The 16,150-nt window shown below is 42.3% G+C and overlaps 1 protein-coding gene across 3 annotated transcripts in view; it reads right to left on the bottom strand.

Moving 5' to 3' along the window:
- Positions 1–16,150, bottom strand: part of abcc4 (ATP binding cassette subfamily C member 4 (PEL blood group)) — a 405,942-nt gene that overhangs the window by 136,567 nt on the left and 253,225 nt on the right. For all 3 annotated transcript variants that reach the window (XM_078545915.1, XM_078545916.1, XM_078545917.1), the window contains one exon: positions 9,084–9,163. In XM_078545915.1, the coding sequence (XP_078402041.1) occupies positions 9,084–9,163 (80 nt within the window). The remainder of the gene's footprint in view (positions 1–9,083; positions 9,164–16,150) is intronic.

The following is a 16,150-nucleotide window of genomic DNA, read 5'->3' as shown; positions in this document are numbered from 1 at the left end:
TAATGTTAATTGTTTTCCAGCTTCAGTAAAATGCAACTACAAACTTGCAATTGTGTGAACAACCAAACTAATGGCGCATTCCTGTTTTCTTATAATGTCAAGATTTAAATCTTTCAGCCATAATTTTGTTAATGATACCATCTTTTCTTTGATGTCTAAACAAAATTAGAAAATTGGAATAAATTGCAATGTTTTTGTTATAAGTGGATATGAAAAGTCACTTCTAAACCAACATAAACATACTTTTAACATTTAACTGTATAAACAATAAAATCATAATGGAACTGCCATTTGTACAGATAGGGAATAAAAGGCACAAAACAAAAAAACTTTACTTTGATTCTGGTTTCAAATTTTAATTGTGGCCAGTATTTGGGGAATTAGCTTCTAAATTCACATTTCCATGACTCAGTTTTTAAAATAATACAACATAGCAGAATTCCTTCCACACACTTTCCCTGACACCGCCAAACAATAAACTGCAAGGGTCAGTAATACTGAAACAAGGAAAGGCAGTTCCACTCCTTTGCACTAATGAAAGTGACTGACCCATACTATTATCCCCGACTTAGAATCTTTTGTGTATCGCATCCAGATGCAGCTGCTATTCATTCAGACAACTGACTGTGGACGCCTCCATCACTTTTCCCCTTTCTTCAGCAGTTTTACTTCATAAAGCTGCAGTCAATGTGTTTTGTGTGTGGTGAGGAGGGAATGACACATTCAGTGGTGGTCTCAGAGTCTACCTACACTGGTGGTTCAAGTAGTTGCAGGATTAAGCCTTTGTGTTGGATGAAAAGATATTAAAAGTCAGTTATTTGAACTCAGTCAAGCTGCTGATTTTTAAATAGAATAGTTCTGCAATTCACTTTTTCCTCTATAAATCACAGCCCTCTCCACAGCACAGCTGCAACACCATTCATTTAGTGTTTACACTTGAGAAACTAGAATATATTTTAGACCTGTGATACTTCACAATAGATAATAAACTTGGTCCATACAAATAATGTACTTTTAATAACAATGGGGAATAAATGGGTAACTCTGTTTACTTTTAAACTTAATATCATAAAAATTCCAAATAGCATAAGTCAAAAACAGCATGGAAAAATAGTTACTCCATTTGTTTTTAATGTCTTGTGCTATTCCCTGTTCTATTTATCCCTGCCCTCCACCCCACCTGACCCCCTCACCCACACAAAGAGAATATTTATAAGATGGACCCTGATGTTTTGGCCATCTCTATATTCATTGTACTAAGTTCAGTTTGATAAAATTTCTGGAGGGGACCGGCCAAGAAATGTAAACAATCTAGATTTAACAATCATTTCATTTGCACTTGAGCATTAAAGTCTTCAAAAAATCCTGGCTAAAACAGAATATGATGAATGATGTTAACTAGTTAAGTCATTGGAGAAATCACTAGTTTAGGAAATATTTTGATTTGAGTTAATGTCAATTGATCAAAAGTTTGATTTTGGAACAGAGTAAAATGAATTTATTTTGTATGGCAGAGTCTTTTATCTGGATTTTGGTAAAGAAAAATTTTAGGCGAGGTACAAATTGTGAAAAAGTTGTTGATTATTTTTACTTTGCTTCCAGTTTACCATGTTTCCTGAATGAATTCCTCTCTCATTCCCCTTTTATTCCCATACAAAAATCTTGATGTGTGAAACAACATAGTCTAATGACATCTTCACAATCTTGGTAAATATCTGATGTTGGGCAATCAGTGGAGAAATATATGGTCTGACATAATTTTTCTCCCCTTCCCCCAAGCATCTTTGTTGAGACTAACAAAATTCTAAGCAAATGCGGAATACAAATTGTAGTTGATACTAGATTTAAACTTATTCTCTTAGCAAATTTAACAGGGCAGCACAACAGTTACCAGATTCCCAGATGTCAGCTGAAAACTGTTCATTTCAACTCAATTGTATGGTCTCCTGACCAGGTGTCAAAATTCCCTTCAAACAAAATAAGTTAGAAATACAAAAAAGAATAACAAAGTAATGTGAACTCATGAAACACCATTAAACTAAGTTGTACAAAAGAGACATAAGAAAAAAGTACAATACACAAACAAATAACAGAAAGTGGTGGACGAGATATTGCCTCTCCTGTCACTCCATGTGAAACTCTGGTTTCTCCTCTTCACCATGATATTAGGCACAGGGTTAACTTCCACTTCAATGATGATGCTGCTGAATGAGCTCCTCCATTAAAGAGAGGCTGACCTCTTGGAGAGTAATATGCAACATCACTTAGAGTGAAAACAGGAACAGCACACTGTCTTGAATGATACATGGAGTGAATACCAGCAGGGCCCAGCTGGTGGTTCGTTCCAATGATCATGCACACCATAAAAGGGCTCCGGAAGTCTCAGATGGTGAGGGGGGCCACTCCTCACGAGGTGCCATCATCGTCAGCCACCTCCTTGACTTCTCTGAATGAGGAGCCATTTATGTAACACGCTGGTGCAGCAACCTGTGGAGGTGCCCCCAGTGGCACTTCCACGATAAGGGTGACTACCATGGGCATTTCAGTCGCATGTAGAAACAAATGAGCATGCTGCCTCCACCTCATCCCCAGCCACAGTGGGAGAACCCCACAGGAGAGCCATGAGCGTAGGTTAATTGCACTTAGTGGTTCATTTGGATGATAGTTTCTATGTTAATGGTAAGGACGTTTGAATCAATACAATGGACATATTGTTGATTGCATCCAGATTTGTGTTTTGCATTATTTGATGGCAATAATGTTACGATCGCCTTGAGAATGATAACTTTCAAAAAGATATTTGAATTCCAGTGATCACTGAAAAAATCACACATCAAGATTTCAAGTTTTAAGTCTTTTACTGTATTAAACAAAGTAAAAGCATGATTGACTAACACTATTTCGAAGGCACTTTATACCTTGAGTGATAGAAAATATCCCTCATTTAACTTTTAAAATGACTGAAAATCTCCCTCCACGGTTACATTTTACTTTGTCCCTTAAACGACACCATTCTCCAGGAACCAGTCAAAAGCTATTTTCAGCTCATGATGGCCTGCATCCTTTTCCAGTCAGATAACTTCTAATAACCGAACTGACTTTCACTGGAGATCCTTCCCTCTAGTCAAAGCTAAATGAATTTGCTAGCTTCGTTTTAAATCCTCATGAACTTGGTCTCTTCAATCTGAGCACGAGCTCCCATCTGCATTCTCTACAGTGAATGATGGAGGCTGGCTGCCTTTATCTCTCTCTCTCAGATTGTTGCGACCGACCTGTCTTTGAATTTCAAGGATATCTTAAGAAAAGCCCTGTAACCCGATACTACAATTACTTGTTATGGACTCCTCCCCTCTCAAAGCCCATCTCTAGGCAACATGGGCCTTGCATCCAGATAAAAATCTAATTAGCTATACTTTAGACCCCCAACTTTATTCTATCTTGAAATTAAATAGACAGTCTAAAGTATAACCCTTTACAAAACCTGACATTCTTAACACCTTCATGTGAGACTTGGACTAAGTCTACCAAAAGTCAGCACATATGTTCTTTTCATTGTTCACAGGTGTGAATATCTTGTACCTTCTTTCCAGTAAATCAATTTGGGCTGCCTTTAACCTTTAACAACAAGCCACCCAAGCTTGTTGTCGGGCAGAATTCAGAAGAGGTCACATAACCCCCTTCATTCCTCCATTTTACTCTAAATTAAAGAGACAGTTCCAAAACATAACAAACTTCATATTTGAATATTGCTGAAAAGAATAACATGTTGCCAAAGCTTTTCATCTTGCACTCATCAGGACAAAACCATGCATGCCATATTTCAAATGATTACAGAAATTTATACTACAGGAGAAAGGGAGTTGATTGGTTGGCAGGTTGATTCTGATTGCTTTCTTCATTGCAATGCCTCCGCCAATGAATAACGATAACATCCCCCAAATTACTGGGCAATTTAAAAAAGGTGCAAAGCATGAACATATTCCTTTTGTTTGCAGAGTATTCCCTGTGTATTAATATATATAGTTTCTAGCAAGTGTAAATGAGCCACATTACGAGCTTGACTGATTATCTTAAATTGGCTGTGCTCGTAAAACCCACAACGTCCACTGTTAGATGTGATTCTGTGATTGGGCAGCACTTGCTAAATAACTGAGTGCGCAAATAGCAACACTAACAACCAATTTAAGATAGTTACTTAAATGCAACATGCAGCCTTCCTGCCCACCCACGATTTGTCTCCCATTTTCCAGGGACAGGCGTCAGGCGATCTACCTGCCTTTAGGCCTATTTAAACCCTTGAGTAGTTAATTAATAGCCACTTAAGAGCCTCATCCTGCCAACGCTGTTGTTTTACCCATGACAGGGTTGAGGCCCATTCCAAGCAGCTTTTAGTGGTTGGGCTGTTAGGCAAGAGAGAGTGGGGAGACTTCCTTTGGAGGCTTACTATGCCCCTCAGAGGCACACACCATCCCCCATGGTCATACCCTCCATTAACCCTCCCCTGGCCTCTCTGAGAATATTGAGGATGATGGTACATTCCCGCCTTATATCCCTTCTCAACTCGTAGCCCACCCTCATCCTGCTATCTGGTATGAAGAGTAATCTACTGATGGTGTGACAATGGACCTCTTGCTTCCCATTGCATCCCTACTTCTCTCATATCAACCTTCCCCTTATAAATTCTTGTTTTTAGACAAGAACTGCCACCTGCACAGCCATAGCAGCCCCAGGACGAGGAAGAGAGCCACAGTACAACACTAATGAAGAAGTTTCGTCGCTTGTTCTGACTTTGCAGCCACCAGCTCAGATACTGGCATAGCAAGTACTTTGGAGGCGAGTGCAGAATTGGAATCTGCACATGGTGAGTGACCTGCAGCCAGGCCAGAGGCAAACAGAGGTTGTTTTGCCAGCACACCAGAGAGCAAGATGGCAAACAAGTCCTGCTTTAGAGGACTCAGGCGAAAACCTTGCTAAGCCGGCATACTGAAGAGCACTGAAAAGGCATGCACACTGAGATGCTGAGTGCATTGACTGGCCTGTCAGACAGCCTCTTGTTACTGTCAAGGAGCATGGAGGATTCCAGTACCAACTTGACAGAGCAGATGGCACAGAGTTTCCCCTCTCTGTAGTCTGTGCTCCATTTCCCTGTGGTGCTTCAGACCCAGAGGCACTGCCACTGCAGTCTTCATACCTGCTGCAGCTTTTGCGTGGAGAGGTCACTTATTCCTCCGCCCCATCACCCCCACCCCACCTTGACCCATACCGCAGAATGTGGCAACACTCTTTTCAACAGGGGAAGTTCCAAAAAAAAAAATAACATTCCTGCCTGGCTCATTAAATAATGCTACTGCAAGGCCTAAGTTGCAGTTTCAAGCTTGCTTGCTATGGTCATGCAGACCATAAGACAAATAAAAATATACTTGAAATTGCAAGCACAAAAAGAACTCTATAAAGTGACATCCAGAAAAGAAAATGTCAGTATTTCAGCCATTTGATCAGAGCTGAAAAGCTACAGAGAGCTTATCTGGAGGGCAAAGTGGAGAGCAGCAGAAAGGAGTTGACCTAGATTTTTGGGTGACGGATGACACAGCAGTGGTTGCAGATGAGCTACAGTGGCTGTCTGAGGATGGTGCAAGACAGATAAGTGTGACATACCGTGACAGCAGGTTGCCTGGTTGTAGCAGCTGCAAACATCAGCAGCAGAAGCCACAAGCCTGTACATTCTACCAGACTATCTTCTCTTGGAAGTCTATCACTATCCTCTTCACCAGTTCATAATACGCCCAAGTTTTCTGTCATCTGCCAGTTTTTATAATGTGCCCTGTACACCCACATCTCGGTCAATGATAGGAGTGGCCCTAATACTGATCCCTGGGGGACCCCATTACATACCTTCCTCCAGTCCGAAAAATAACTGTTTACCATTACTCTGTTTCCTGTCGCTCAGGCAACTTTGTATCCATGCTGTCACTTTCCCTTTTATTCCAAGTTTATTCCAACTTTTCTGACAAGCCTGCTTTGTGGCACTTTATCAGGAGTCTTTTGGAAGTCCATGACACCACATCAACTGTGGTCGTCACTGACTAGCTCCGCATTTATTGCCCATCCCTAATTAACCTTGAGGAGGTGGTGGTGCCTTCTTGAACTGCTGCAGTCTATGTGGTATAGGTACACTCACAAGTGCTGTTAGGGAGGGTATTCCAGGATTCTGACCCATCAAGGAACTCAGTCAAGCTAATCAAACATGATCAGTCTTTAACAAATCCACTACTTGGTGGCCTATAGAATAGACCCAGTCGTGTAATGGTACCTCTATTGTTTCTTAGCTCTAACCAAACAGATTCTGTCATTGGCTCCTCTCACTCTCTCTCTACCACTGAAATATTATCCTTAATCAATACTGCCATCCCTCCTCTTTTCCTTCCTGAACATCTTGTAGCCAGGAATATTTAGCACCCAGTGCCATCCCTTTTTCAGCCAGATCTTCATTATTGTCACAGCATCATATTCCCACATGACTACCTGCACCTGCAGTTCACCAACCTTATCTACCACACTCCACGCATTCACATATATCCACTGTTAACTTGATTAAGACCTTTTTCTGACCTCACCAAATAGCTTATTTCTTATTCTGGTGTTATCTGTCTCTCCCAGTTCTCTGTGCACCTTGGCTTATCTCTCTAATATTACCACCTGGTTCTCATATCCCTTTCAAATTAGTTTAAACCCTCCCCCATTAGCATTAGCAAATCATCCCACAAGGACATTGGTCCGGTTCTGTTCAGTGCAACCCATCAGCTTGTACGGGTCCCATCTCTCCCAGAAATGCCCCCAATGTATCAGAAATCTAAAACCCTCCCTCCTGCACCATTTCTCCAACCAATTTATCCTCCTATTTCTATGCTCAATGAGCAATCTGGAAATTACTACCTTTGTCGCCCTGTTTGCTTGTCTCCTTTCCAACACCCTAAGATCTGCCTACAGGACCTCAACTCTCTCTTTATTATGTCATTGGTACCGACATGGACCATGACCACTGACTGCTCATCCTCCCCTCCTCCGAGTGGTCTGCAGCTGCTCAGTGACATCCTTGACCCTAGCATCAGGGAAGCAACAAAACATCCTGGATTCATGCCTGCGAGCACAGAAAAGCCTGTCTGTTCCCCCAACTATAGAACCTCTATTATTACTGCTTTCTCAATCTTCTTCCCACATCCACATGATACCCACATCCCATGAAAGAATAAAGAAAAAAACCAGCTGAGCCAGCCATGGTGTCTTGGATTTGGTGTCTGGTTGCACTTCCGAGGAACCATCGCTCTCACCAGAATTCAAACACATGCCTCCATACCCCTAAACTGCCGGGTGAACACATACAGAAATGTGCGAACCATGAAACCTTCAACTCACATGGATCACATGTTTAGCTTATACTCAAATTTCTACAACTTAAGGTTATTCCATGTAATAGCCTCATCTTCAATTCGTTTCAATTGAGATACTACTCAGAAATACTCTCCCAGCTCATTTCTTTTTCTCCTTCACTTATTCCTTTGAAGTTAGCTTCCTTAAAAGTCACAGCTGAGCAGAACGCTAGTGGTCACAGAGACAAGGTACTGGAATGGTGACTGATGCCCATGATGCTGTACTCCAGTAGGAGTCAGTGCCTTTGGGGAGAGTGCCTTTGGGGAGAAAGTGGGAACACTGGAAGAAACTGGCAAAATAAAATGCTTTCAAAACGCTAGTTTACAAAAAAAGAATTGCCTAGGAAATCTGACTTGACAACTAAAGGGCTTCCCTGCAGTTCAGATTAGTGATTTAAGAATCCTATGCCATTATAAGGTAAAACATTTTTCAGGATGAGGGGAATAGAGGCATACCACTGAAAAGAAAATACTTTACCACATTCATTATCATACTATGAGTTATATTATAAACAATAATTTGATGAGATCTGTATATTCCTAAAGTGGAAACCCAAAGATTTGGCATTCAATTTTAATTCATTTGTTGGAGCAGTGATTGCTTTCTGCTATCTATTTAGTGCATCATCCTGTCTCATTTCTACTGACAGCCGCACTACCACCACCAGAAGGATACTAGCACAACACCTATTGTGTTCTTGTGTTCCTATTATGGCTGTGTCCAGATGGGTGAAATCCTCCTGGGAAAGTAAGCCAGCTCAGTTCATTATGAATTATGGTGCTGAGGAGCTGACTTGCACTCGACTAACAGATACAAAATATAGTAGCAATATTGCATTTCTACTCCTGCATTTAACACTTCTACCAGATCTGGAACAATTAGCAAGTTAACTGCCTAATGTTTTAGCTTTGCCATGACTAGAGATTACATTGGGAAATTACCACCAGCATTAACTGGAGGTTTGGAAATGATTTCCTCAGCATTCTTGTACATTGACTAATTGCTTAACAAAAACTATTGAAATTATAGCCTATCATAAAAGAATAATTCATGTCCTGGATAAAAACTTACTACATTATCAGAGAATTAGAATCATCTTGCTTTCAAATAAACCTTACCCTTATTGTAACATTAGACTGCTTATTTAATTACCAAACACCATCCTTTTCTCCCTTCTAAAGCTACCATACCACACTCCTTACAGTCAGTAGGCTTTTGCTCTTTTGTGGTCATACACTCATGATTTGGCTCGTCTTCACAGTCCTGCGTGACAGCTGATTGTTGTGCTACTGTGGGCACATTTCATAACACTACCTGGATGGGCTCCAAATTACTGGAGGCAAATGAACAACAAACTACAAAGTATGCAGATACTGTGGACATGACATGATAGCAAGAGGACTGAGGCCACTCCTATACAGCAATTATTCCTGGCATTAGATTTTCATTGTTGCTTTGGTGGATCATAAAATTACAACCACACCCTCTTCTGATGGGCAGACACTTTTATTAAACCAGCGTTTAACTTTGTTAGAAGAGTTATTGCTTGGAAAGTAATTGTTTTGTGATCACAGTACTTCAGCAGCAAAGAGTACTCAGTGGCCCATAAAATGATCACACAATGTACAATTCATGAGCTCTGAAGACTGAATTACCTGTAAAAAGTCCATGCAAGTATAGGGCAGCAAGTCATCCAGGTGGCCAATGTCTTTTGAAAAACGGTTCAAGATCCGACCTTACAAGGAACAAAAAAAATGTTAAAACTTCGAATAATTTAACAGTTACAATACTCTTTAATATATGACTCATCTCCTTTATGATTTAGATATAGTCCCTATAGGAAATCATTCTCTAAAAGTTTAAAAAAGCACCACCTTTTGGCAAAAGACTTAACAACACCTCAAACAAATAGGACAATTTAGGAACATGCCCTGCTGAGAATTTTCAATAGCTGCTAATATGTTGAAGATAGATTCTGGCTTATACATGGTTACATGCTAGTGTCTCTGACAAAGATTTCCTTGAAATGGGGTTAACAGTCAGGCATTTGACAGCACAATGGTTAATCAGACTGTTATATTTTCAAATATTGACTGAATTCACAATTCAAATGAATAATGTAAAACATTTTGGGATAATTTGAAAACAAGCTTAAAGGCAGGTCAATGATGAAATATTTTCATAAAGGAAATGCACTAAAGTATCATATTTGAAAACTCTTGAGCAGTGTCGTTAAAAGATATAGTGGGTGAACAGGGTATTGCCTTAACCAGCTAGTTGAATGAAGAAGCTCTTCAACGAGATTCCAGTTTTTATATCCACTAGTGTTATACATGCGTGTTTTGTTGGTTTTTCTTGAAGTATTCCAGCCATTCCCCTGACTGCCATCCCAAAGAAAACTTTACCAAAAGGTAGCTATAACAGCTGCTTTTACAGGAGTGACACAAAATGCCAGTAGGCAGAACAATACACAGGAAGCCATGCATTTCACTGTCAAGTTCAGGGCATGGACCACCATCTTCTGTTCCACTGCAGGAGGCTACATTTACTCTTTGACGTAGAAGTACAACCTGGGGCCTCCCTGTTTGTATGGCTCAGCCACACACAGATTAAACTTGCTGCATTATTGGTGAAGTTCCCCAGTTTCATTTTACTGGGCTCTTTAAGAGGAACGAAGAGGCATAACTGCAAGTCAATTCCAACAAAGGATCACACTGAAATGTGAACCTTTTTCACATGTTGACTGACATTTTACACAATTCTAGCATCTGCAATTTTTCTGTTGCTTTCTAACTCATGGCATCACTTCAACGTATGCCAACTTTACAGCACTTCAGGACTTAACACTAAGTTTAACAACGTTAGATCTTAATCACTGCTCCTGTTATCTTAAGAGAACGAGTGCTAGCAATAGAGGATGGTTGCACCAGAACCACTGTGAGTGGTAGTGTGGGGTGCTTGGGGTGGGGGTCCCCTATTGATATACAACCAGTGGGTTAGCCCATACCACAGAGGTCTATCTTCCTTTCTTTGCCACATCCTCAGGACATGGCAGTATCTCCTTGTCAGGTTTTTCATGTGTCCCTCCCTCACTTCTGTTCTGCTGTAACCATTTACAACTCCTCTGGACCCTTTTCTTGTTTCTTTACTTATCCCATTATCACTTTGCCTTACACAGTCATTACCATTTAATCTCTTTAAACAGACATTCCCTTTGTTCCTCCTGTCCCCATCACCACTTTTCTGTGACTCTGTATTTGCTTTCAAACATTTTTCGGATCATCTTCATGAAACATTCTGTTTCTCGCTTCAGTAAGGGTAAGAGTGAAGTGGCAGATGTTGGTTAGAAGGATGCTGCCTGACCCAAGTGTTATCCAGCATTTTCTGTTTCTATTTCAGATTTCCAGCACCTACAATGAACAGGAAAGCTGGGCAGCAGCCAACACACCTAGAAGAAACCCGCTCCATAGTCATAACCCGCTGGTGGTGGACTATATTAGATGAGATTGGGCGGAAGCCCCATCTGAGAGCTGCCAGCCAATCATGCTGGGACTGCAAGAAGACACACAAAGAAGAGTGATGCCTGCCGGCGATGGTAGGTCCTCGGATTTTAGGGCAGGGAGGGATGTGGGTGAGGTTTTGGAGGGAAGAGCGAGGGGGAGGGGTTACCATGACATCTTAGGAGGAGCTGCCCCCAATGCACACAAGGCACCCCAAATGATGTGCCCGCCCTTCTTACAAGTTGATCTCAAAAAACAGCTTGCCCACTCCTGTCTGCCTGCCCACACCAACCATATTAGGGGATGGCAGTATAATATCCTAGTCAATTGGCTTGGTAACGAACTCAATTGATCTTTAATTCTTTATTTAAATATGGTGGGTCGGCTGCCGATTTCGATGCCTGCCCATCTAATGTATTATAGGGGACAGCTCAGGGGTGGGCAGGAAGATGGTGGGCTGGGCTCCCATCGCATTTTACGTGCCCCTGCCGCCCCCATTGAAAACAAACGCAGTGGGGGGAGGATTGTAAAATCCAGCCCAATATTTTACTTTTATTTTAACTGTATGCAGCTGATCTGAGGTGAATGGAGAGGAAGAGGGTAAAGCCAGGTTATTAAATGAGTCATCCAATTACTTAAAAACAAATATCAACCACACTAAGTTGCCGAAAGCTGCACAACTTAAGAATGGAACATTATAACATATAAACGAAAAGTTATATACATACACAAAAATATAGAAAAAAAAACCTTATCTACTAGATGTGCCATTTGCTTTTTGGGATGCATGGGTTTGATGTTTACAGGGACGATGACACAAATGGTTTAATGCAGCAAATGTCTGAGACTTTTATCTGGACCATGAGCACACAGGCCAAATTTTAGTCACATTTTTGTACTTGTGCCCGTTAGTAGACTTTTTGGCAACTATGGCACAAATACTCTTGAGCTGCAGTCATATATACTTCTTGCTCATACATGACAACTGATATTAATTTATATATTTTGTTTACTGGCTTAAATTTTCACTTTTACAGATTAGCAAAACTCAAAGAGTCCCTCACCTTTCCCTCAGGTTGAATTCAGCACACCAAACAATCTAAAGCTAGGCTCTGACTAACACAGTCAGAAATCAGATATTTAAGCAAGCTACTGATCACTATTTGAAAATATAATAAATATATTTCTAAGGATGAACACTAATTGGCATTGTTTACAAGCACAGGTTCTGATCTCTATCATGGGCCTTATCAAAAAACTCTTGCTCCTATTCTGAATTGGCACTCTGTACTGCTTGTGTTTTAAACACCTCAGGAGACTTAATCAACTTTAATAATAATAGTGATCATAACTTAAACCTAATGACAAAAACAATGAAATTAAATTCAACTTGTGGGAAATAGGAATGTGGAGTGGAAGAATCAGAATGGGATCTTACTTTCATGTCAATGTACACATGATAATAACTTGCATCAATACGAAAGTGTCAATATATCAAACTTCTATTTGTTTTTCCCTGTTTACTGCTTATTACTCTTGCTGTACTTAAGAGTTACCTTCCCCCTGACACTTCTGTTTCCTACTTCCCGATTTTTGTCTCTTAATCTTTGTATTTGCCAATTCTCTTCTTTCATTGTTTTTCCTCCCTTAATTATTTTCAAGTGTTCCACTTTGTTCCTTATTTCAGATTTCTGACTTCTATCTACTCTTTTGATCCTCTACCTTTGTGTTGTTCTTTCTCTTCGGACTGTCGTCTCATCACCCGCACCTTGGAGCATATCATTGAAAGCAATGTCACCGAAGACCAAACCAACCCCCAAGGGACACTGAACTCATTGTGCATATATATTTTCTGGATCACAGAGAACTGAAGAAGTGCCTCCAAAAATGTTGCAAAAGTACAGCTGGAGTGCTGGGAATGGAGTAAAACAAATGTGAGGCTGATGAAAGAGAGGATGGTGTTACAGGGACATGCAAAATAAATAAATCCCTAAGAAGTCTGCTAGTAGGGGACAGGAGAAAATTGATGCTGATCCCCCATGCTAGAAATCTCCAAAATTACGAATTAGGAGAGAGGAGAATGGAGAGTCATAGACATCCTAATGTCAGTGAGACTTTTAATGAAATTTGGGGACAGCAATTATCAACGTCCTTTGTTAAATGTACTCTTTACAACCACTTCAGAACATTGTTAACTCTTATTTAAAGAAGCTGCAGTACTCGTCCCCAATCTTAAAATCAATATCTTTCTATTTACCCCAGTAATCCTGTAGTTAAAGCACACAATAGTCAAAATAATAAGAGCTTTAAGGAGTTGTATTTGCTCTGTATCAGATGCTGGAAAGGCTTTGTATACTAATACCAGCTAATCAGAGCATGTATTCATCAAATTCTATTAAACATAATCAAACATCAATTTAAAAGTAATTACTCATCGTCCCATAAAAGCTGTAAATTGAAGTGCCCTGTAGACAATTGACACTATTAGATGGATAAACACTTTGCTTTATCTAATTTAAATAATGATTCATTACTTTGCCTTTATTTCTACAATCGGTTCCTAACTACAGTGAATGTATATATATGCTTTTGTTGTGCAATGAAAACATATGTAGTCTACAACAATTAATAACTGTTTACTGAAATTTGGTCTCAATTAGATTAAATGCATAAAAGAAAACACTGAAGTGTTTTGACACTGACGTTTGGTTTACAGGTGTTCACCTGTACTTTGTTCTCTGCTGGCCAAAAATGATATACACAATGACTTTACCACACCTGTTTAAATCTGATTATTCTTTATTTAATTGGGAAATTATCCCAGTTATGTCCTTAGCATTGTGTTTGAGACATTGGGCGGAATTTTCCCAGATCTGCAGTAAGTGCAGTAGCAGGGGGGGGTTTACCGGTTTTCACACTGTATCGTCCCAAACCCGCCACATTATTTATGCATTCCCGGGAAACACGCCATTTCCATGGTGGGTGGGCTCTCATTAGCCGGCCCGCTATCACCCCGCTGCTGCATCACGCCGGGCGCCATATTTAAAGTTCAGCCAGAAGCACACATCTTAGTGCTTCCAGGCCACCACTGCTGCACGGAAGACATGGCCCTGAAACTGAAAAAGACTGCAGCCCCCAGGTTCAGCGACGAGTCCCTCAAGCGCCTTTTGGGTGCTGTGGAGGCCCGCCTGGATGTCCTCTACACCCGTTCTGGCTGCAGGATGGCCAGCAACATTATTAACCTGGCTTGGGAGGTGGTGGCAGTGGTGGTCAGCACCAACGTCCTTCAAAAGAGGACAGCCACCCAGTGCCGCAAGAGGATGAATGATTTCCTCCATTCCGCCAGCGTAAGTCACTCCTCATCACTCTCAACCCACACACTCACAAACCCATCACACATCCACAGAGCCCTCGCTCAGTCGGTTCAAGGGTCATCACCATTCACTCTCTCACACCCACCATCATTGTCCTCATCTGGCCCATAGGACCACTATAGGACCAGCCATATAGGCCAGGCAAACTTATTATCTGGCCTGGCAGGCATCCTACTTACACTTTCTCCATCTCTATTCATGCAGGACAAGCTGGCACACAGCAAGAGGGAGAGGTTGCAGACCGGTGGTGGAATGCCTGAAATCAAGGTCCTCACGGACTTTGAAAACAGAGCCATCCAGCTGTCCAGCGAGGATCTAGACCGGTCCTGTGTTGACAGTGTGGCCGGCGCTGCTCTACCAAGTGAGGGTTCAGCCAATCAACATCCAGCAGGCAACTATGCTGAGCATGATGTCTCCTGTTTCACAGGCCACTGCCATGCACTAATTATCTCCCCTTGCTTTCACAGGCACATCTGCCAAACAGCCGACAGAGTTCATGACCCAGGGCCTCCATCAAGCCCTGAAGAAACCTCTGAAGAGGAATCTGGAGGCTTACTTCCTGAAGTCCCGTCACACCATTCATCCACACCCTCCACCAGCGCAGAAACACACAGCTCGGTGGGACCTAGCTTTAGAGTAGCCTTGGGATTACAATCTGGTGTGCACATCGCACTTTCTGATCCACTGCAGGTGGAGGCAGGGACTTCCCAGGTGTCCAGCACTCGGAGGACTGCTGCAGGCTAGAACTTTGCTGAGTCCGAGTCAGATGACGAGCCTCTGGACTCAGTCATGTCACAGTTGCTGGAGCTGCAAAGGCAAGCTCAGGAACAACAGGAAGGGATGTCTGCTGCACTCCTCAGATTGCAAGGCACGATAGAGGGGTCCGTCCGCATACAGCCTGAGGTGATAGCACCGGCATGCTAACGCACCGAGGTCTACACTGGTAGGATGGCAGCCGCCATGGAGACCTTGGTCCAGGACATCGCTCTTGCACTGCTGTGCGGGCTCAACTCCATCACTGATGCCATAGATGGCCTCCAACAGTGTGTACGTAAGAGGGGTGCCAGGCAGCTTGATCTCTCCAGCTACCCCTGCTCCACAAGGAGACAGCCTGGGGCCCCCGGGAACCCATTGGGAGGAGGATCCGCAGGTGCTCATCCACCTAGGTGACTCAGAGTGCCAGCCCATCCGACTCTTCTCTTGCTGTGACCTCAGCAGCTCCAGCTCCACAGGCCGAGGAGTATACCTCTGCCACACAGCAGGACCCTGAAGTCAGGCCAGGGCCCTCCAAGTCTTGGCCCTCCAGAGGATGCCCGCCAAAGTCATCACACACAAGGCATCGCAGTCAGCAGGCTGCCTCCACCTCTGCTGTGGATGTCCAGGGAGCACCAATATGTAGCGGCAGCTTTAGGAAAGTTAAGGAGAATTAGTTGCACAATTTGGGCACGGATGTTAATCACTTGTGCATACTGTTCATTATTGTCAATAAACTCCCAAGAAGGCCTCCCTGCCTATGGCTCCTTGTTCTGATGAGCAGCGTTTTTGTCACTCAGATGTGAAACGTTTCTGCATAAGGTATCTCACTCTAGGGCCTCTTTCCTGCGCTCTGTGCAGCCTTCAAACCACAGTGATGGTCCGGCCTCTCACTCCCTGGAAACATTACTGATGCCTGCGCCTTGGCAGCGCTTGTCATTGCTGCCAGAATGTAGTGGGCAGGCACCACAGAGTTCTCTCATTCTCTCGATGTGCTCTCAGCACCTTTAAGGAGGTGCTGGCCCCCATCTCTTCAGAATGATGCTGTGCTCTGGCTCCTGAGGGCTCAGGTGCTGAAGGTGGACAAAGGGTCAG

This window comes from Cetorhinus maximus, chromosome 7 (assembly GCF_964194155.1).
Source record: "Cetorhinus maximus chromosome 7, sCetMax3.hap1.1, whole genome shotgun sequence".
Classification (NCBI taxonomy): Eukaryota; Metazoa; Chordata; class Chondrichthyes; order Lamniformes; family Cetorhinidae; genus Cetorhinus; species Cetorhinus maximus.
Note: the sequence above shows the minus strand (reverse complement) of the source record. Positions and strands in the feature narration are given on the sequence as shown.